This window comes from Pezoporus wallicus, unplaced genomic scaffold (assembly GCF_028554395.1).
Source record: "Pezoporus wallicus isolate ANWC-B61680 ecotype Strahan unplaced genomic scaffold, APGP_CSIRO_Pwel_v1 contig_6155, whole genome shotgun sequence".
NCBI lineage: Eukaryota > Metazoa > Chordata > Aves > Psittaciformes > Psittacidae > Pezoporus > Pezoporus wallicus.
This window is the reverse complement of record NW_026637610.1, coordinates 277,100-299,905: the sequence shown is the minus strand read 5'-3', so window position 1 is coordinate 299,905 and position 22,806 is coordinate 277,100. Positions and strand designations below refer to the sequence as shown.

General features: G+C 45.0%; 1 protein-coding gene across 3 annotated transcripts in view; it reads left to right on the top strand.

The window, feature by feature from the left end:
- Nucleotides 1-22,806, top strand: part of AXIN1 (axin 1) — a 73,255-nt gene that overhangs the window by 25,790 nt on the left and 24,659 nt on the right. For all 3 annotated transcript variants that reach the window (XM_057406555.1, XM_057406553.1, XM_057406554.1), the window contains exon 3: nucleotides 16,517-16,657. In XM_057406555.1, the coding sequence (XP_057262538.1) occupies nucleotides 16,517-16,657 (141 nt within the window). The remainder of the gene's footprint in view (nucleotides 1-16,516; nucleotides 16,658-22,806) is intronic.

Here is a 22,806-nt window from a genome sequence, read left to right as displayed (position 1 = left end):
TACTCTATAGGTGGAGCTGGCGGCAATGGCTGTAGTCATGGTTGCCTAACATTTCCCATTATATAAAACTTTGTTGTAGTTGCTCATATCTTTATCAGACTGTGTTGTTTGGTGTTCTTCCATGTTGAGATTTTGCTGAAGGCTTAATTATTTTGGCAAATTTTAGCAAAAACAGAGGAAGAGGAAATTACAGTGTTTTGCTTGTGTGTCAGAGTCTTACAATTTACTTTTCATTGATAACCATCCAGCTTTCCTACTTTGAGGAGGGGGTGTATCATTTGGCAGGGTGGGTTGCTGGAGGTGGGAAGGGTGCTGGCAGCTTGAACGTACCTTTTGCTCTCCACATGAAAATTTGTCCAATTTGATTAAATTGGAGAATTGCACAAACTCTGTAGTAGATGGTTTAAAATTTTGGCAGCCGGAATATCCTGAAAAGTGTATTTGCTCTGATGATGCTCATGGCTAAGACTTCAGAGACTGGAAATTGCAAATCCTATTGCTGATGATGATGATTCTGGATTCGCTGACACTTGTCATTAGGGGAGCAGCTCTCGCATCCTCCAGAAAATGCACTTAGCAAAACCAAAAAAGGCTTTTTGGGCAATGATGGCGGGTAGGTGTGGAGGATGAGGTCCTCCAACAGTGAGCAGGTGATGTTGGGAGCTAGCAAGAGATGAGGCTGTACAGGATATTGATACTGGAAGGGGTTTTCTGATGCTTCCCGGAGTTTTCAGGTGCTGTTCTGCCTTAGTTCAAGACTGTTCTGCAGGAGGAAGATACTGCTGAGCCACTCAGCCAGTTTTGATAATAGGCTAAAATTCCCTTTTGTGTAAATGAATGGCAGGTTAGAGGAGAGAACCCTGTTTGCCTCCAATGGGGAGGGCTGTGAGCCAGCCCTAACAGTGTGATTGAACTCATGTAGCCAAATGGGAGAGAGGGGCTGAGTACATTTGCCCCATGTAGACATGGGACAGTGCAAGTCTGATGCACAGTGTTATCACATGGTATTTCATAACAGCCTTTTCCTTCATCCACAGGATTTCATTTGTAGTTATGGCAGCTGGGATGACTGCAGCACATGGCAGTGGGTCAGGCTAGCCATGGTGCTCTGCTCTGGGCTCCACTTGCAATAGAAGGAGAAAACAGTAGCAGCAATTGCTGTGTGGGTGGTGAGGAACTTGACCAGGCTGCCCAGGGAAGTTGTGAATGCCCCATCCCTGGCAGTGTTCAAGGCCAGGTTGGAAGGGGCCTTGAGCAACGTGGTCCAGTGTGAGGTATCCCTGCCCGTGGCAGGGTGGTTGGAACTGGATGATCTTAAGGTCCTTTCCAACACAAACCATTCTAGAATTCTGTGATTTTATAATACATCATGTCAACTGGAAGTGATTTGGGCCCATCCACGGCCATCCAAAATGCAGAATTAAGCACTGGGGATCCCAGAATGTGGCTTTTGCAATGGGCCTGTGCTGACTTCAGTGCCTGGGAAGCTGTCAGCTGGAGCATTTGAGGTGATTGTAAAATCTCTTCTCCATGTAGGTTTTCTGCTGAGATCTGGTCACAGCTTTGTCCTTACTCAGAGCAGTGAATAGTCTCTCCACACCTTCCCGTTTCCACTAATTATCGTAGCATCTTTGGGACCTCCCTCCCCTGTTGAATTTGATTGGATGTCAGCAAATACCTTGTACTCAGAATTTCTGGAGGGAATAAAATAAGATCAATGGAAACACACACAGTTTAAGAAACTGAGGTTAAAAAAAGTCAATACAGCTGTCTTCTATCCAAACAGTGGCTAATTTCTTTAGAACAAAACCCATTTTGCTTGTGTTGTCACTTATTTTTTCTGAATGTAATCATCAACTGGTCTTAGTTGTATAAAGATATGTAGGAATGGAGCGAGAGTTCAAACAGATCCTTTATAACACTTCAGATAGACATGGTACTTCATATATATCCCCACAATAATGCATACCAGATGAAAAGATCCCGCAGAATTTGTGTAATAAAGGTAAAAGCCCCTATATCTGTCTATTCTAATGGATGCAAACCAAACCAGAAAAATTCTATAAGGAAAAATAGCAACAAACCCCAGCACAGTTCTTGAAGTCAAATTTTACTTGATATAAAGTGCACCAAGAAAAAAACAGCGCAGGACTTCCCTGAGCAGTGGCCAAACATGGTGATGGGATGAACTGCGTATATAGGCCTCCTGATGGCTGCTCTAACATTCTCACACTACATTTAGGGTATTTCATCTCTGCTCTGGTCTGGAGTTTAGCTGGACCTTCTGGTGTTGCAGTGCCCCAGGAGCTACCTTGTGAGCTCCTGTGCAATTTGTTTATGAACAACTCTTTTTTTTTAAAAGAAGAAGTATTTTATTTTTTTGCTTCCCTGCCTCCTTTAGGTGTTTTTCATTACATTTTAATACCTCTTTAAATAAGGTGAACTGATTTTTGCACCTTGAACCTCTGGAGATGCCTCCTTCAGGAGAGAAGCATTCCCAGTGGGGTCCTTCTTAGTTACATAGAATCATAGAATTGTTAGGGTTGGAAAGGACCTTTAGATCATCAAGTTCCAACCCCCCTGCCATGGGCAGGGACACCTCACACTAAACCATCTCACCCAAGGCTTCGTTCAACCTGGTCTTGAACACTGCCAGGGATGGAGCATTCACAACCTCCCTTGGCAACCTATTCCAGTGCCTCACCACCCTAACAGAAAAGAATTTCCTCCTTATATCTAGTCTAAACTTCCCCTGTTTTAACCCATTACCCCTTGTCCTGTCACTACAGTCCCTAATGAAGAGTCCCTCCCCAGCATCCCTATAGGCCCCCTTCAGATACTGGAAGGCTGCTATGAGGTCTCCACAAAGCCTTCTCTTCTCCAGGCTGAACAGCCCCAACTCTCTCAGCCTGTCTTCATATAGCAGGTGCTCCAGTCCCCTAATCATCCTTGTGGCCCTCCCCTGGACTTGTTCCAACAGTTCCCTGTCCTTTTTATGTTGAGGACACCAGAACTGTAAACAATACTCCAGGTGAGGTCTCACAAGAGCAGAGGAAAGGGGCAGGATCACCTCCTTTGACCTGCTGGTCACGCTCCTTTTGATGCAGCCCAGGATACGGTTGGCTTTCTGGGCCGTGAGCACACACTGAAGCCGGCTCATGTTCATTTTCTCATCAGTCAACACCCCCAAGTCCTTCTCTGCAGGGCTGCTCTGACTCTTCTTTGCCCATCCTGTAGCTGTGCCTGGGATTGCTCCAACCCAGGTGTAGGACCTTGCACTTGGCATGGTTAAACTGCGTGAGGTTGGCATCAGCCCACCTCACAAGCATGTCAAGGTCCCTCTGGACGGCATTCCTTCCCTCCAGCATATCAACCAAACCACACAGCTTGGTGTCATTGGCAAACTTGCTGAGGGCACACTCAATCCCACTGTCCATGTCAGCGACGAAGATGTTGAACAAGACCGGTCCCAGCACCAATCACTGAGGGACACCACTCGTTACTGGTCTCCAGCTGGACTTTGGGCCATTGACCACAACTCTTCATGTGCGGCCATCCAGCCAGTTCTTTATCCACCAAGTGGTCCATCCATCAAATTGATGTCTCTCCAATTTAGAGACAAGGATGTCGTGTGGGACAGTGTCAAACACTTTACACAAGTCCAGGTAGATGACATCAGCTGCTCTACCCCTGTCCATCAGTTCTGTAGCCCCATCATAGAAGGCCACCAAATTGGTCAGGCAGGATTTCCCCTTAGTGAAGCCATGCTGGCTGTCACCAAGCACCTTGTTGATTTTCATGTGCCTTAGCATGCCATCCAGGAGAATCTGCTCCAAGATTTTGCCAGGCACAGAGGTGAGACTGACTGGTCTGTAATTCCCTGGGTCATCCATTTTCTCCTTCTTGAAAATGGGGGTTATATTTCCCTTTTTTCAGTCGTCAGGGACTTCACTTGACTGCCATGATTTCTCAAATATGATGGACAGTGGCTTAGCAACTTCATTCGCCAGCTCCTTCAGGACCCGCAGGTGGATCTCATCAGGACCCATGGACCTGTGCACGTTCAGATTTTTAAGATGGTCTCGAACCAGTTCCTCTCCTACAGTGGGCGCAAGGTCTTCATTCTCACAGTCCCTGCCTTCCAAGACTTGAGTGGTTTCGTCAGAGCCTTTGTCAGTGAAGACCGAGGCAAAGAAATCATTCAGAACCTTAGCCTTCTCCAAATCCTGTGTAGCCAGTTCTCCTGAGAGCTTCCTGAGGGGGCCTATGTTGTCCCTAGTCTGTTTTTTATTTGCTATGTACCTGTGAATCCCTTCCTGTTATCCTTAACATCCCTAGCCAAGTTTAATTCTAACTGGGCCTTAGCTTTCCTAACCTGGTCCCTAGCTTCCCGGACAACGTCCCTGTACTCTTCCCAGGCTGCCTGTCCTTGCTTCCACTTATTATAAGCCTCTTTTTTCATTTGAATTTTCCTCAGCAGCTCCTTATCCATCCAAGGAGGTCTCCTGGCCCTCCTGCTGCATTTCCTTCTGGTTGGGATGCAACACTCCTGAGCTTGTAGCAGGTGATCCTTGAATATCAACCAAGAGTCTTGGGCCCCCCTGCCCTCTAGGGCTGTATCTCATGGAACCTTCCGAAGCAGGTTCCTGAAGAGGCCAAAGTCTGCTCTTTTGAAGTCCAGGGCAGTGAGCTTGCTGCACGCTCTTCTCACTGTCCTGAGGTTCTCAAATTCGAGCATCTCATTATCGCTGCATCCAAGGATGCCCTGGAGCATCATATTTCCAATGAGCCCTTCCCTGTTGGTGAACACGAGGTCAAGCATGGCACCTCTCCTTGTCGGCTCCTCTATTACTTGCAGAAGGAAGTTGTCTTCCACACAATCGAAGAACCTCCTGGATTGCTTGTTGCCGTACATTCCAACAGATGTCAGGGTGGTTGAAGTCACCCATGAGAACAAGGGCCTGTGAGCGTGAGGCTTTTCCTATCTGTCTATGGAGTGCTTCATCTGCAGGTTCTCCTTGATCAGGCGGTCTGTAACAGATCCCCACAATAATGTCTCCCATAGCTATACTCCCTTTAACCCTGACCCAGAAACTCTCTGTGGACTGCTCACCTGTCCCCAGACACAGTTCCATACTCTCCAGCCTATCCCTAACATAAAGGGCAGCTCCCCCTCCCCAGCTGCCAGGCCTGTCTTTTCTAAAAAGCCTGTAACATTCCATTCGAACACTCCAGTCATAGGTATACTTAGTAGACAGTTACTGCATTCTGACCTGCTCTGGCTGGCTCCAGATGTTGATCTCCATCTATCTCACTGCTGAATTCTCTGCTCTTGGTTTGTCAGTCAGCCACTGAATTTAGATCCATTTGTAAAAGTATAGCCATTACTATTTGGCCTTGTGAGAAGGATAGCATGACGTGGTCCACCCTCATCTTGCCCCAGCAACTGAGTTGTATTGGCCAGGTCAGTTTGAACTGAGAAGGCAACATCAGATTAAGAGCTCCTAATAGAGACCAATTTAGGATTTACACATTTGCTGTGATGCTGACATCTCTTCAGAGCTGAGCAGTAAATGATAGCAGAGGTTTAAAAGGTTTTTTTCAGCTGGCCAATTTTTTGTTGTTGATATAACCTGCTGTTTGTTAACATGATGGAAAAAGTATCCTTTAATGACCCCATTTAGGGAGCTTGTGAGACTCCAGACACTGCTAGAGAAGCTCTGTTTCATGAGACCTACTTATCTGTCATGGTTGCAGTCAACTATGCTTAAGAATTCCTGCTCATTATAAAGTACTGATTGGAGGCAGAAGTATCTGGGGGGTTATCTTCTTTTCTGTCCTCATCTAATGGTCTCTTGACTTTGAACTTGAATGTGTTCCCCAGATAGAAGTAAAGTTAAATAAGGCTTTGCAGGAATTTTTAATGTGAAGGTATGAAACATCTTTGTGAAGGTCTTTTGCTCAACTGAGTTGTTTTTTCATGTGCTGCCAATATCTGATCCCACTTCTTGACCTTTAATATACGCTGAGAAAGAAGATTACAATGTTTCTAATCAGTTGAATCTCCCCTCTGGGAGCACTATTAAATCCTGACTCTCAGCTTTATCTCTGCCAGGTCTTGCCAGCCGTCCATGTTTTTGGTTTTGTTACCAGCTGAGGTCAGAATTCGGTCACCTCAAAGGCTCTTGTTCAATTGGGGGAATTTCTTGGATCCTTTCTGTAGCAGTTAAGACACCAGTGAGCAGCTCTGCTTGGAGGCAGACCTCTTCGTTTCATGTGTGTTGGTGAGCCAGACCTTATTCAGTGAAATAATCTTTCTGTGTTTTTTTTTTTTTTGTGCAGAATTATTGCTAATCCAACCCACCTCATCATTAATAGGTCTTTGGAAACAAACCTGGGTGGTTTTGAGGTGCTAAGTCCATCATCAATGTTCAAAATGTTACATCAGCTCATTTCTTCTGTCACCCAAATTGGTAATTTCATTAAAATACCAAGTTTGTCGGCAATAAATTGGTAGTAAGTATTGAGTTTCATGCCATTGTTTCAGTGAGGATTTAAATGAGTCTAGCAAGTCTGTGGTTGTGCAGCTCAGCTTACATTACGTGTCCCAGTGATACAAGCAAGAAGTTTAATGTCAAAGCTGCAACTAGCCTTTGTTAAATGGAGCCCCTTCGAGTTGCATATTTTCCCCTTCATTTGGTCATCAGCAACAGCACTGTTGTGATTTAAGTATCAGGAAATTTACCCCTGAAAGCAATACAGACAACGGATTGCAATGCTGGGGTTTATGCCCTCCTGAAAAGCTTCAGTGATCTAAGGGTACGCTGAGCCCAGGCAGTCTTATTTGCCCTTTGATTCCAATACCTCCTATTCCCCAACATGGTTCAGGTACCTGTAGATGTCCCATGTTCTTGAACACTCCACAGGCTCTGTAGGTATGTAGGAAGAAGGAAAATGGTCTGGAATCATTGGCCAAAGCTGTATGCTTTGTTCCCTTCCAAAAACTTACTCATCCTACGGGCCTTGGTCTTAAGTTACTAAGCTTACAGAGAAATCTGCTTGTAATTTCTTTCTTGCAAGCCTTTTCTTGTTGAGCAGAAATTTTGGCAAAGAGTTGTCGAGGCACTGGAGAATCCCCAGTTCTGCCTGGTTAAACCAGGCCTTCTCAGATCTTTCTTTGGAACAAGCAGGCAAGAGGAAATACTTTCCATTTCAGAGAAGCGTGGACAAACAACATTGCTTCAGACAGAGAAGAAAAGCAGCATACGGAGTTACAGCACTGAATGCTGCTAGCCAAAAGCATGCTCTTGCCTTTATTCAATCATTCCTGGAACACAGTGTTCTTATTGTATTCTTCACCCTGCTCAGCGCCTCTCCTCGGGCACAGCACTCAGAGATACCCCAACCACAATGCTGGCGGGATTGGGGGTGTTTAAAAAAGCATCAGATGCATCTTGGACATGGACCCTCTCCCTTGCCTGACATTGGGTGAACGTGTTTTCTAGAAACCTGGATCCCGTTAGAAAGGTTCCTGCTGCCTGGAAAACAAAGTACTTGCTTGCCTGGTTTAGTCATTAAGTAAATTTGTGGTTTGGTTGAGATGAAAAATAATGAAGAAAAGCTGTTGAAATCCTGGGATTAATTTGATAGTTTGCAGGCAGTGGTGTTTTTAAGTGGAGCTGCTGCCTTCATTAGGGTGCAAGCAGACCCAGGTATAAACCTGGCCTTCCCTTTCTCCCCGCGCCTCAGAGGCAGGCATTTGGAAGTAATTTGTTTCATGAAGGCCCTGGCTGTGCAGGCGAGGGGGTTGCTCTGGGCTGGAAGCCGTGTTGCCAGGGTATCTGCAGAGCCAGGAACCTGAGAGATGCTTTTGGCTGCTTAGTCCGTGTGTGGAGGGAGCAGCATCCTGGGCTGCAGGCAGGGTGGGAGCAAGGGACAGGTGGTCACCTGCGTGGCGTGACATGGGAAGCTCTGAACGGTTTGGGAGTTCACTGGTGGTTTTACACTGTGATGTGATAGATGTATTGCCCCTTCTGGGAAGAGCTGTTTGCTCTGTGACACCTTCACATCTCCCAGCTGCCCTGCTGGCTTTCCCAGGGAAGGGAGACCACGGAGCAAAGACAGAGAAACTTATGCAGAGACCCCTGTAGTACTTTGCAGAGCGTTTTCCCTCTCCGCCAGCACCTGTTTACTTTGGGAAAGCAGAGAGCTGGGAGCTGGCACTGCTGCATGCTGTCTGAAATGGCTCCTGTGTGTTCCACCGCTGAAGCACCTACGTGTATATAAAAAAAAAACACCTGCTATATTAAACATAGTTGTCATTTCAGTCTGAGAAGCCAATTAGCAGAGCAGAAAAATCTCATCTACCAGCCTGTTGCTGAATTTTCCCCAGCTCTCAGTCTAAGCAGGGGGAGAGACAGTGCATTATCAGCCTGTTGTGCCTGTGTCTGCACAAGCAAGTCCAGTGGCCTGCGGGGAGCATGTTTGGAGAGTCAAAGAGTGGGGATGAGGACTCAGGTTCCACTCCTTTCCCCGGGGTGGGGGGGAGCTGTTCTCACCCAAACCATTGAGCAGCTGGAACACATCAGGAGCATGCTGGGAACATGGCATCCCCTGCCCAGGGATGGGAACCTGAGCTCCTGGGCACGCTGCAGGGATCGTGTAGACAGGCCCTGTGATTTGAAAAGATTTGTATTCATTTAAATGCACAACATGACCTTAAAGCGCATTAGAGCTTCTATTCTGACATTCCTCCTAATGCATGTGATCCTCGGCAGGACCTCCCTGTTCTGGAGGTGTCAGGAGGATTTGGTCCTCAGGGTCAAGGTCCTCTCACTGTGTTCAGGGTGCATTTTGATGTCAATTAGTTGTTAGAGCAATGTTTCCTGGCAAAGAGTGTGGGTGTTCAGCACATCCCTGTGCAGGCTTGATTCTGTCCCTCCCTCGCTGTGGCATATTGTCTGACAGGGACCATGACATGGAGGTGAGTGTGGCTTGTGGAGGGAGCAGTGTACCCTGGATATCCAAAATGCACACAGGAAATGCTGGGGTTTCCCTGGTTTTGTAGCTGAAATCACTATAAAGGCTTTTGAATGACTGATGGAGCAGGCTGCTTCGAAGCAGTAAGGCTCTTGTTCCGTCACAATTAATGCAGTCAAATATCCTCTATATTTAGAGAAAATGTCCCTATTTAATGCCAGCCTTTCATAATGGATAAGGATTCATATTAATCATGTCATAATTAATAACCGAAAAACCCCGAAACAAACCAACTATGTTATGGTATAAATGCAGACTAATATATTGCAATAAATCTAAGCAGATACCTGTTATTATTAGATAGGGAACAAGCTGTTCTGCAACATTTACTTTATTTTAGGAAGATGATCCAGACATCCTGTTAATTGATGTGAAGGCATCATGTTGCCCATATTTTCTCTTTTATTGTAATCCATTTCTTGTGCATTGAGTTATTAAACAAATGAGGGGTTTGGTTTTATCCTAGGGAAGACTTGCATTGTTTTTAGGAAGGACTCAACTTTATTGTTTGTCGAAACTGGGTTTTTACAGTTTTGATTCTAAATCCAAAACTAGTGGACAAAATATAGTATTACATTGGATGAATGAGCACAGCCTTGCCTCTGTTGGGAAGGAGGAGCTGGGAGGGCTGATTTGCAAATGCACAGTCAGATGAAATCTTGAGGGACTTGTTCTGCAGTTCCTTGGGACACAGTGGTTGCATCCTGTTGTCTGAAAGCGTTTCCTAAGAAGGCTAAGATGGCTATAGAGCAATACGGCCACAGCAGTTAGCCTGTCTAGTCTTTATTTGCTTCCTAAGGCAAACAGTTTATTTCCTGTATTTCAGCTTCCTAGATTCTGACAAATTTTAAACCACTTTCCTCACCCACTTTGCTGTATCCTGTGATGTAAATTATTGGTTTCAATTCATGCATCTTCTGTACTTCAGCCTTCCCTGAGAAGCAGTATGTCCTTGGTAACTGCAAAGGAGTGAGAATTTGGAAACTCAGCCTGGTAGATCTTGGATTTAGCTTTTGTAACTGTGCTTTAATACTTCACAATAATTACTGAAGCTCCCCATAAAATAATCCCTGTGTAGTCCTGAAATGGAATTGAATGCTTTAGAATAAAAGGGAAGAGCAGCCCTTATCTGTACTTTTAGTTACGTTTTTATTTATTTCCCGTCTTCCTCCAGCGTGGGAGGATGAATAAGCACAGAAGATACAGATTTGCAAAGGCAAGAAGTGCTAAAGAGCGTCGTTTTTTTCATCAGCTCTTAAAAGCCAGACTGTAATCATAAATTCCCTGATAGCTGGAGCATGCAGAAGTCATCTTTAAGCCTACAAGTGACAGGCTGCTGTTGCTTTTCAAACTTCAGATTTCTTTTTTTTGTAAGACACAACTTTGATCTGGTTCCTTTGTAATGCTCTGCAGAGCGCCGGGGCCGCTGCGCTCGCCGGCTGCAGGGCTGGAAGTGAACTTTCTTGGCAAGAGCCATCTGGAGACCTCAAAGAACAGATTAACTTGTCCAGAATTGATGTGATCTTTGAAGAAGCTGCCCTTGCCTAGAACACATGTGATTAGCTTGACATTGTCAGTGATAAAGTTGAGATGCGCAGCAGTGTCTGAGTACCCAGAGTAATTGGGAAGGGTTTTAAGTGGAGCAGCCCCAAGGATCTGCAATCAAATTATCAGCTAAATCCCCAATTTTAAGCTTTTGAGCAGACTTTGTGTCTTTTGTGCAGGTTAAATCCAGTCAGGAGTAAAGGTTTTCAGCTTTGCATCTTTGTAGACATTTTGTTCTTGTCTCCAAAACGTATGTGATGATGTACTAGGAAATACTGAGAATGCTTTGGGACATTTCTAGTGGTTTTATACCCAGTATGGTGCAACTTCTGTGATGGTTGTTGGTACTATGGACTGGAAACAGACACTTTCTCGGTTCAGGTGGTAGATTAATGTAATCTTGTAAGCCAGACTTCTTAGTGGGTGCTGTTCTAATCCTTTGTTTAAAGGTGACCCTGCCACTTGGACACTCTTGTCAGCATGTCCTATTTAAATATGCTGAAGGGATTTGCTTCAGCTCATACATCATAAGCCAACATGTGCAGCTTTTAATTTGATTGACTGGTTGTGATAATGAAATGTGGTATTGCGTGAAGGATGTGACAGTCTCCTGCTTGTTGGTAGATGTAAATATGGGAAATAAGAGGGCCCTGATCATGTCTGGCCAGCCAGAGACTCAGCAACCTGTCATTTTGGAAGCTTTTTTTTTTTTAGCTTAGATGGAAGTACATAACTTCTTAAACAGAAAAAAATAAGGTTTTCACACTCAGTAAATGGGAGATGTCAAAATACTGAGCTGGAAGGATGTCTCAGTGTTAAGACAGTCATTCCAATGAAGAAGGCAAAATGACCAGAGACGCCAGATGGGAGTAGTGCTTAGTGCTGGTTTCCTCCTGCAAAGTAGCTCTGGAAATAGCCATCTTCAAAAACACAGGACTCTGTAAATTTGAACTGAGTTGTCAGAAGTTGGTGCGAGAATGCAGGGTGGCAGCACAGAGACTCAGTAATTGGGCCTCATTGGATTGCAGCCCTGGTCTGTGGTCTCTGGAAAGGAGGAACCGTGTCCTGCTGAGGGGTTCCTCCTTGCTGTGCAGGAGCTGCTCCACCTGCCATTGGCTGTGGTGAGAGATCTTCAGTTTCTGCAGAGCCCGTTTCATGGTATCTGTCCCTGGGACTTACCAACATCCCCATGTCTTCTGCAGCTCAGAGCTTTCCAAGGCATCGCATGAATTTTGCTGATTATCAGCTGCCTCAGGGCTCAAGCTTTCTAGAAAATGGGATTTCTTGTGTTAAAAATTAGCTCCTTACCCACCATGGTGACTGTAGGTTCCAAGTGCGTCACAGGGGGATATCTTCTGGAAGCGCTGTTTAGAGGGAACATAAGCAGAAAGCATTGTGATTGTCAGCTTCATGAGTCTTTATCTCTTGGGTTTGCTAATCTAATGTCTCAAGCAGCTGCTTCCTTGGTAGTGCAGGGGTTTGGAGGTGCCTCACCATGCCACCAGGGTGTTTGGAGATGTGTTTATCTCAGGGCCAGGCAGATGGAGGACCCTTGCAAAAGGAGGACTGCCAGCCTGCCTGGATTCCATCACAGCTTCAGTTCTTTTGAGTAAAACATTTCTTCCAGAAAATGTCAGTGTCATAAAACTTCAGTGGTGGAGCTGGAGAAGATGGTAGCAATGGAAACTGATAGATCTGATTAGCTTCCCTGTTAGACTGGGAGCTGTTCCAGCCACACTGGAACTGCTAGCAGACTTGGGAAGCCCATGTCTCTTCAGACCTGCCAATAGAGCATTGTGCAACTTGTTCCCTCCGGTGTAAATTTAAATTCTCCAGAAGTTAGTTGCCTGGAGGCCTTTCATCTCCCAGGCAGTTTCCTTCTTGCCTTAGTTGATTTTTTTTTCCCATGCTTGATGAAGAACTTCAATGAAGGAGGTATGTAACTGTTGAGAAGCAAAGGGAGTGTACTGCATGGATATGGCTCTGTGGGCAGGATCTGTGAGATCTTCCACCATGGATGGTGAAGGTGATGCAGTTCTTCCCCAGAGCTTGCCACCCCTATGTTTTTTGCATAGAGCAGGGAGCAGATGTTTGGCAAAACCTGAGAGGACTTTGCATCTTTAATTTAAAATTGAAATAGCCATCAGGTGAAATTGTGTGAAAGAGACTGGGGATCCCAGGCCAGAAGGAAAAGGATGCCTTTATGGACTCGCGGTGCACTGGGAATTCCAGATAGCACAGGAGGACCAAAGAAGACCTTACTTCTCTTCTAATTTACACTGAAGCTCCAAGATCTGATGGTGCTAATGTTCAAAGTGCTGTCTTTGTTGGAGGGGTGAAAAATTTGGCAATGGGATGCAGCCAAGACATCATTCAAAATAAACTCTTAACAGGTAGAAGGAAGCTCTAAGCAGATGCTTGCTAGTTTTCTACAACAGTTTTAGCCCTTGTCAGCATTATCAGGATTTACAGTGATCATTGGAGGACTTTATGCAAAGAAAAGGCAGCTGGTCAGGATGACTTACTTGGGTCACTGTGATCTCTATTATAATTGTTCCCTATGTGATTATTTTGAGGGTTGAGCAACTGAGAGCTGCAGAAGAGACATGGAGCTTTATTTCTGCAATGTGTGAAATGTTCTATGTTCATTTCAAAAACGTTCATCCCCTTTTCTTTCTGAAAAATAAAATTAAATTCAGGAAGTCTGCAGGAATTTTTGTGAAGTCTAACTTTAAATGCTCACCTTTCCTTTTATCGCCCTTATCAGCACATAGAACTCAGTGTGTGAGGTTTTTAGCTGACATTTCAAATCTCTCTGAGTGTGCCTGTATCCCTTTTAAAGCAGCCTCCCCTCCCAGATCAGAAGTGACCAGGTTTTTTTGTTAGACTCCATGTTCCTTTAATGTTTTCCTCCTAATAGATGTTGAAAGCGTTCTTCAGAGGCACGCCACAAAACATTCAAATAGTGATACGAGCCAGCTGAAGAGACTTGTCAGGGAGAGGGAACATTAGGAGAAGGATTGAATACAGATGGATTCCTCAAAAGTAATGTAACCTGTTATGATTGCTTTGAAATCCTATACCCTTTCCATCTACTTATGCTTACCAAAAGTTTACATTTGCATTGATGTATTAGAGGCAGAGCTAAAATGGAATTAATCCCTGCTGTATACATGCTTAAGTGTGTAATTTTAGCTAAATAAAACAGTTGTGACCAAGCTCTTGCCTGCATCCTCAGTGGGAAGCCCACACCTGTGGAGTGCTGCAGGAGAGCCCATCCATCCTGACTCCTCCACCCGGCATCCATATGCTCTCTCTTGGTTCCTTCAGCCATCTCAGACCCATACCTGACAAACTTTTCAGATGCTCTCTGTTGCTCTGTCTTTGTATCAGCAGATACAAAGGAGAAATTGATTTATTTTATTCTATATATCATAGTGCTTTCTTAATATACTGCTAGAATAATCCATGTCTCTTCCAGAGAGTCCTGGGAGAAGGTCCAGTAGAAGTTGGTGCTGTATTTTAATTGGGTTATCCAAAAAGCATCCTTCTCTTTGCCCGCAGGGAAGGCCTGAGCTATCCATCATTCCTGCCTCAATTTAAGAGGTTGTATCAGGCTCCATCATGCAACTGTCATATAAGATTTGACAGGAGGGTTGCACTGCCCAGCACTCCTTTAATGTTCAGAACTGACCGTTATGCAAGGAGAGAACTGGTGAAGGGGGGTAGTAAGGTTTTCACTTATTATACCTTGCTTTTCAGGGTGAACTTGTTCAAATTATTTCCAGCCTTAAACATTTGCCCTAGAAAGCTGTTCTAAAATCTGATGGAATATAGAAATAAGATTGCTCCACTGCACATTTACAGTGACAGACAGAAAACGTGTGCTGGAAGATGTCCATGGTGACTTGCCATCCCAAGGAGCCTGGAAGCGTTCGTACCCAGCTGACTCTGTATTGCACCCAAGTGTGGAGAAACCTGACAAGGCACCCTGTCCCTCAAGCAATCATGAAAAACCTCAGCTGATTCAGTTTTGAATGTTCTTTGCACCGCTCAGCAGCTATACTGAGCTTCATCATCTGAGGAGAAATAGCTTGGCGTTTCTGTTGGTTTGTGGCAAGCAAAGTATTAGTTTTCTGTTTGTGCGATTGGAAGGGTAGTTCGTTTCTAACTGACCCCATAATGGACCTAAACCAGTATGGTTTTTCTTAGTGATCAGTGAGCATCCATGACTCCTGTTACAAAGAAATTTGGTTTTGTGACTAGGAGCAGAAGGGCAGGGTGAATAAGAGCTGTATGAGCAGTGTGTTAACTGAAGGCTTATAGCCTTGCCGAATTCAGATTTTAAAATACTTTGGTAATGCTTCCATCCTTGTGCACCAAGTACCATATTATATATAAATCACTCTGCAAACTTCCACCTTAAATGGGTTGCCTGCTAGTCCCAGTTCATGTAGTGGCTGTCCTGCCTTTATACTCTGTGCAAATATGCAGAAACTGCCAACTTTGCTGGTGTCTTGCCTTTGGTCCTTCCATCTGTGTGTTTCTCACAGGTTTCCATGTTGTATGTAAATGTAAACTCATGAGGGCAGTGGCTTGTTTTCTGTTGTCTGTATACCTTTGACCGCCACTGAATAGTCAGAAAAGCTTTTCATGGCAGAATGAGGAAGCACGAATTATGTGATGTATCCTCCTTGGAGGTGTTTGCTCAAGGTCCATTACAAACCACATCAACTAGGTGTCGGTTACTGAGTTACTAAATGAAAGATCATGCCGATGAGCTTCGTGATCTGAATTAAAACAGGACTCTGATTCAGAGCTGGTAACAGAGCTTGCAAAACCCGGGGATTCATAAACTCCGAGATAGCTTACAAATGCTGCTCTTCATGCAGAAGAGTAAGCAGGGAGAGGGGGGGGATTAAATTATGCTGTGGAGCTGTGTTGGTGTGAATGTTTCAGCTTTGTTCTTCCTTCTGGCAAATTGCAAAATGGCTTGCATTGACAAGAAGATGCCTGCGTGGCCTGACTGTCCTGCAGTGTAGCAGAGCTGCAGGCACGTTCACAGCAGTAGCTTTTCTATGCCAGTGGCAGAGTCAGCATGAAGGAGCTCTTACCTGCTTGGTTCACAGGCTGCTTCACCGTTAATGCAGGTCTCCTGAGCAAGGAACTCGCTTCTCAGATTAGCTCATGCAGGCAGTCTCCCTGTCATTTCTTTGAAGAGAAGGATGTTGGCCTGCATGCACACGTACTTGAATAACTTGTCTGCAGGACAAGACATGTGGTTGTGTAAAAACAAGCCTCCAGAGATACATGAACAGATTGTCCATTGGAAAAGCCGGTGTGATTAGATGGTACTTCCTGGTGGAATTTGCAAGTGTTTGATGTACCCAAGTGTGACATTTGAGGTCAGCTTTTGGTACTGAATTGGGAGCAACAGCCATTTCTTGCTTTACCTTCCTCCCTTGGCAAGCATATTGGCGAAAAGAGGGATGTAAAAGCAAACATAGATTGGGTGAGCTGCACTATGTATCGCTTGCTGTGGGAACAATAGAAGTCCGTTTTGACTGAGAAAAACATTGCCTTGTTATCTAGGATTGCTTTTAAATGTCCTGCCTTGCTCATAGGATGACAATGGTAAGGAGTTAGCCAATGGACACCTTAAATCCCAATGGGAACTGGACATCTTCCGTATAGTCTGGTTCCCTCCCTTCTGCATGTCTTAACAGTATCATCTTCATTACTCCATGAATTCCCTTTTCCTTCCAGTTACAAGTCAAATTGTTTGTGGTTCTGTCAGTGCAACTTAGTATGAACTCGTGTTGCTCTGTAGCCTGTCATTGATGCTGGGGCTCCAGGCAGAGTTCTACTGCATAGTGATGCAGAGTATGGTCAAGGTTGTGTCCTTCTAATCTGACTCTCATTTTTCTTGCAGACATGGGTCATGGAGAGAGCCTGTTAACCCTTACTATGTCAACACGGGCTACGCTTTGGCACCAGCAACCAGTGCCAATGACAGCGAGCAGCAGAGCATGTCCAGTGATGCCGATACGATGTCGCTGACAGACAGCAGCGTGTAAGTAATTCCAGTCTGGTGGACAATAAGTGGGACAATAGCATACTTGTTTTTTGAGCAGTGGTACTTACCTGGGTACTTCTCTTGGGGGTTTTTTTGCTGCCAGACTGTGCTCAGTCTGCGATTACTCTTCAGTAGGATTGGTGACTGACCAGTTCTAGTTTATGTGTGCACTTTAACACAACTTGCACTGATAAAGCCCCACCAAATCTTTTCTGCTTTATCTAGTTCTGATCCTCATGACAGTGCCCTGTATCTTACCCATGAGATGCCTTCCTTAAAGATGGTCTGCAAAGGGAGAAAAAAGGGATTCTTGTTGTGACTGCATCTCTGTGATGGAAAAAAAAAGGATTTGGAGGGAAATAGTGTTTTGTCTGTTTTTTTAGTAGTGCAAATGCTTCTGTAGAGCAGAAACCCTTTGATTCTTCAAGCGAAAGATGACAGGTTTACAGAATTAGGAGAGGGTTTTATTAACTTCAGTGCTGTAAACACAAAGTCCTCCAAGAGGCTCGTTTAGTGTCACTGTGAGTATCAGGAGCTGTCAGACCTTGTTGAAGCAACTTTCCAGCCTTTGTCACAGATGTTGTTAAGGGGTGCCACAGCCCTCAGTGAGTACCATGAGTTGGTGAGTGTGCAGCATGATATGGAGGATTCTGTGTGTAGTGTGCTCGTCTGGCTTCATGGAGACATGGAGCCTTTTAGGATCAGCTGTTGAGTCCACTTTGCTCCTTGGCACCAGCTCCTTACACCTTACCCGTGCCATGTTACAAAATGGTGGAGGCAGGCCTTGGCCAAAGGGGCGTGGGAGGATACCCCTAGGACAGAAAGCTGTAGAGGACTGCTGATTGAAGGCTCTGTTTGATACAAGTCCAGCTGCTTTGCTGCATCCTTCTGCGATTCTTCATATTCATCAATGTGTATGGAGGAGTACTCTGAAGCTAGCAGGGGTCATGTAACTTCTAGTTATCAGGAGAGACAGATGTAAGAACTCTTCAAAATTAATTAGCTTTTAGCGCTTCCTTTTCCACTGGTCCAGTAGGCTCATGGGGTTGCACTGATGGTTATACCTGCGATAAGTTGTGATCATTTATGCTGGAGTCTTCACCCTTATAATTTTTATTTCAGTAGCCATAATTTATTTCTTTCACAAGCGGAATAATTTCTGTTGGACTGTCTTACGCATTCTTTTTTCTTTGCTCCTTTTTCCTTTAGGCATTTTATCACTTCTATGCCCACCATCCCTCCTATGCTTCTAGGACTTTAATGACTTCTGATATGTGGGCTGACTTCTGCTAATAATTAACCCAATCTCAGTGGTTCATTTTAAGTGAGTCTCAAAAATTGTAAGGGTAAACCTGTGATCTTTCTTCCTGTGCATCTTAAACTGGCTGCATGCAGATTGATCCCCAAACTGGGATTCTGGATGTACAGCCTTGACCTTTGGCTTACAAAAACTCTTGTCTATTTTCAGCACTTGCTCTTCATTACATGCTTTAGAACTCCAGTAGCAGGTTTTGTTCGGGTTTTATGTGGCATTGCAGAACCTATCTGCCTCCTGATTTTCAAAGGAATTTTTGCAGTATTGCTCAAGGCAGCTAAAATGAAGAACAACCAGACGCAAGTTAAAGAAGGGACTCCTGCTGCTTGACAAGACTTACATGTCTTGGTGCTTTGAATTTAGGCCTCCTCTGAGGAAAATGGCAATAAGAGCCTCGTTTGCTGATGAGCGAGGTTCTTCCCTATGTGTGCTGTTTACATACAGCAGTCAAGCTCAGTAATGAATAAATCTGGCTTCTGCTCCAAGGCAGCACATGAATGGGTGCGATCCCAAGGCAGAAACCTCTGTGACCCTCCATCAGAGGAGAATGTGTCTGGACAATCAGGATGCAAACATCAGTTAATTGGGAAGCACTAATAAACCAGGGAAGCAGGCAGGTGCACAGAGATCATGGCTAGATGCAAGGCACGCTCTTCAGTGTTGGCCAGCTCATATCAGTGAAGGCAGACACATAGAGCAGTTGCTTGTCCTCTAGTGTCACCAGCTCCCTTCCAAGCTTTGATATTGTATGGATGATGGGAGTGCGGGGTTTGGATGTGGCTGCAGGCACAGCCCAGCTATGCAAAGCCTCTAGCAAAGACCTGAGCAATGCTTTGGCTGCCTGGCCTCCTGAGTTGCAGTGAAGGGAGGCAGGCACAGGCTTTTCAGGAGCACCCAGCTCACCAGAGTGTTTTTTAAAGTCATTTCTGTGGTACCAGCTACAAACATGCTTGTCTAAAAGACAAACTTTCAACAGGATGTCTTTCCAAGCTCTGGTAAATATTATTGTAATGGGTTGAATTTGTATAACGAATATGTTATTGGTCGCTGTTGCTGGAGGAGTTTGCTTTTCGAGTGGCTTAAAAAACATTGCTCTTAAATGCCTGCGCTCCACTGATTATTTTTCAGTCTTCCTGTGTCATACGAATTCCTCTTCCCTTGTAGGCAAAACAGCTCCAGTCCTCTCTGTTGAAGCCTGTTTTTATAATCGGCACCACAGCTGTGTTGTTTTAGCTGGTTTGCGTGGAGGAAAGGTCTGGAGAGGACATGGTGAAAGGCTTCAGCAAGCGCTGGCCCGGCAAAAGTGCCTTGGCCACACATGGGGCTGAGTTGCTCAGCACTGGTGTTCGGGGTGGGTCAGTGGTGGGTTGGGGCTCTGCCTCCATCCTGGGCTGCTTGGAACCTGCCCCAGGCTTGCAGCACCATTTGCAGTGCAGTCCTGAACTGCTCTTGCTGTCTCTGATAACCCCCACATAAGGACAGCATTTTTCCCAAGTGGAGGAAACAGCCTCTGGGTAGGAGGCGTTGTCACAACAGAGATGCTCAAGGGAAATTAAGGCAGCTCTAGGTAGGAGCACTACAGGCAGAAGCTGAAATGCATTAAATTGCCATGTGATGCTCCAGTTCACATGCAGAAATGCCTTAGGTCCATATGTTTCATTGTTTCTGCAAGAGCTTACATGGGTAAACAAGAGGTAATGTGACCTCTTAAACCCAGTGTTGTGGTCCAACTAAACAGCAATACTCCTTCCTCTGGCTCTTACTGTATGTCCTGGCTTATCTTGGTTGGCTGAGAACTTTGCTTTCTCCCAGGGGCTTGAGAAGCCCTCCATGCTGGTGGGCTAGGCTGGAGGAGTACTTACTCTTCCCCAATTCCAGTCAAACCTGCCTGAGAGTATGGATGGCCATTTGCTGGAGCAAAGAGGTTTAGGACAGCAGTAACTCCTTCAAAAAACCTTGTGAATTAAATATTATTCCTCGAATGACTGGCCTTTGGCCAAAATGCCTGGCAATTTTCCCATCATGCTTCTTTATGTGAGAAGGGTCTCTCAGTGACAGTGGTGCTTTGGTAAGAGGAATTGGTAGAAAATACCAGTTTTGCTGTGGATTTGTTTCCTGTCTTTCCTATGGCCAGTGATTCAGAATGACCTTGAGTTCTGCTGTATTTAAACAAGTTTAACAGCTTTTTAATTTAAAAGATTCCAAATGGTGATTTCCAACTTGTTAGGCTTGATGGTTGGGTTTGGAGCCTGTCTACGGAGGAGCAAAGACAGCCCTTGTTAGAAGAGTCCAACTGCAGAGCCACACCAAAACCATCCTGCTCACTAGAGGCTCTTGCAGGTTGGTTTGGAGAGGAGAGGAAACCCCCACGTTCCCCAGTAGCAAACCAATTGCTTTATCATTAAATGAATGATGGAAAGACTTGCTCCCCCTGTTGCATTTCAGCAGAGCTTCCTGGTGCTACAGAAAAATCACATGGTGAAACAAGGAAAAACAGTTTGGGAAAGTTTTATTTTAAAAGTAGATGTGCTCTAAAAAAAGTTTTGATTTTTTTTATATATATATATAATATTTCTTTATCTATTGAAAATATCTCAAAGCAAGCTACCTGACAAAAGGAAAACAAAAGTACGGTATTGGTTTTCCTTGCTTTCCCCCCATCTATTGAATAAGGTTTTGTTGGGATAAAATTAAAGTGCTTATCTTTGAATTTGCTTCCTCTGGTTGAGTTGGCACAGTACATTGAACGAAGGAATGTTCCAAGTTCAGAGGTGGCATTGGGGAATCTAGTTAAAATGACATCAAAGGCAGCACAGCAGGGCTGAACATGTGTTTGAAGCTGGATAGATTAGAGGCCATTATCAGCCTTTCGCTACTGTGCTGGGAACAAAAGTCGCTCTTTCCGCTGGGACTGCTGCTGGGGAGAATTAGAAAAAAAAGAGAGAAAGAAAGAAAAATTGCACCTTCTAATATAATGCCTCTTTTCCCGCGAATGGCTGTGTGGCGAGTTGCTGGCAACCAGGTTTTGTGCGGCGGTTAAGCTGAAATGTTGTCTATTGATGCCGACCAGTGATGGCTACAATAATCCCCCAGATTTTGGGTTTTATGTTTTCCTGTAAAAGTTGCCAATTGTTCATTGCCATCCAGCCTGGAAAAAGCTGCATGGTGATGGAACTCTCTAACTGTTGTGACTCTCAAGCTATTTTTCAAATGGAAGTTTGTCATTAAAGAAAATTAAGCTGGCTAATGAAAGCCATCGTAATCACCTGTCGGTATAGCAACGCTTGGGCAAATTGCTGCTCCCGTAAGGTGTCACTGCCGGGTGCAATGGAGGTGATGCTCTTCCTCCTCCCGCATTACCTGCAGCCACTAGCCAGAGCTGTAATTAGCCTGGCTAATTTTCTGTTGTCTCATTTGTCTTCCTACTAAAAAGCACTTGTCATTAATCACAGGTTTTATTTTGTTTTAATGGTATTTAATTTTGAATGCCTGAGTTACTGCATGAAATTGAATTCTGTTGTAATTTGGTGGCAATTCTGCCTGCACCCACATTTCCAGAGAGCCAGCGGGCTGCAGGTACGATGGAAATGGGAAAGAAAGCTGATGGTGACCATCCTTGCACAGGCTGGTGCTTGTAACTTGGGAGGTTTGCAGGGAAAGCAGTACAGTATATTGTGTTTTCCTTGCCAAATGGCATTTCAAGTTTAGAAATCCGCTGGTTAAACTGTTTAGTTTATGCTCTTGAGAAGCAGCTGTGCTTGGCAATTGAGGAGGGGGTGGGTGCTAAAGACATTTGGCTTATGCAAACATCTTTTCTTTGTGATATGTGTTGGGACTGGCTCGTTTGCACTGCTCAGAGTGGTGTGGGGTTGGAAGGAGACAGTGTGCGTGCATGGAAGTTATTTGGTGCTTTGGACAAACCAAATCCCTCCATTCACATCCTCCCATTTCTGTGGCATTGCACATCCTTACCAAGCAGTTATTTTTACTGCATCAGTGAAATGTGTAAAATAAAAAAAAAAAAGCTCCAAATTGCCAGGCAATGTTTTTGCATTCATTGGTTTTTCTCAAAATAACCTGGTGTCACCAGGAGATGGGCCCCTGACCCTGTCTCATAACTGGGCTCTGCTTTATCCACATTCTTCTCGCCCTGGATGTAAGCAGGCTGGTCACAGTGATGGGAACAAGAATGCATTTTCTTTCTTCACCTGCAGTCATATTCAGCCAGTGATGCTTTGCTGCTAGGGTTGCTTAGTGAAACCTGGTGCCTCTGCCCCCCCGACATGCCACCACTGGGACCAACGTCCACCCTGCCCTGCGTGCGCCCTGGCACACCAGGTCTGCACCATCACCCAGCGCGTGGCAGAGCCACAGACCCAGCTCCTGGTCTTTTGGGACCAAGGATCGTTGCCACCTCCATCAATTTATCTCTGCAGAGACAGAGATCTCTGTCGCCAGCTTTTCCAGTAAGGGCACAGACCTGAATAGAACTGGATGTCACTGCCCACGGCATCCCTTCCTAACCTCATCCAGCCTCCTCTGGAGAGAGGGCTAGGTCCTTTCACACAGTAACTCCAGTATCAAGCCCATAATTTCAGACTGAGTTGGGTATCATCGTAAGAGCAGCAGAGCCTACCCCTTCACTTTGATAGGCCATTTGAGAAGTTGTCATGCCCTCTTAAAAATGTATACCTTGTTCCCCAAGCAAGGTGTAGATGCTCACTGAGCTCCCACTCCTCCTCTTCCCCCTCCTAGTCTGCTCTGTGGTTTAATGTGTATATTACAGGCTCTTTAAGAGAAAGCAACCAACTATGAAAGGTGCCAGGATGTG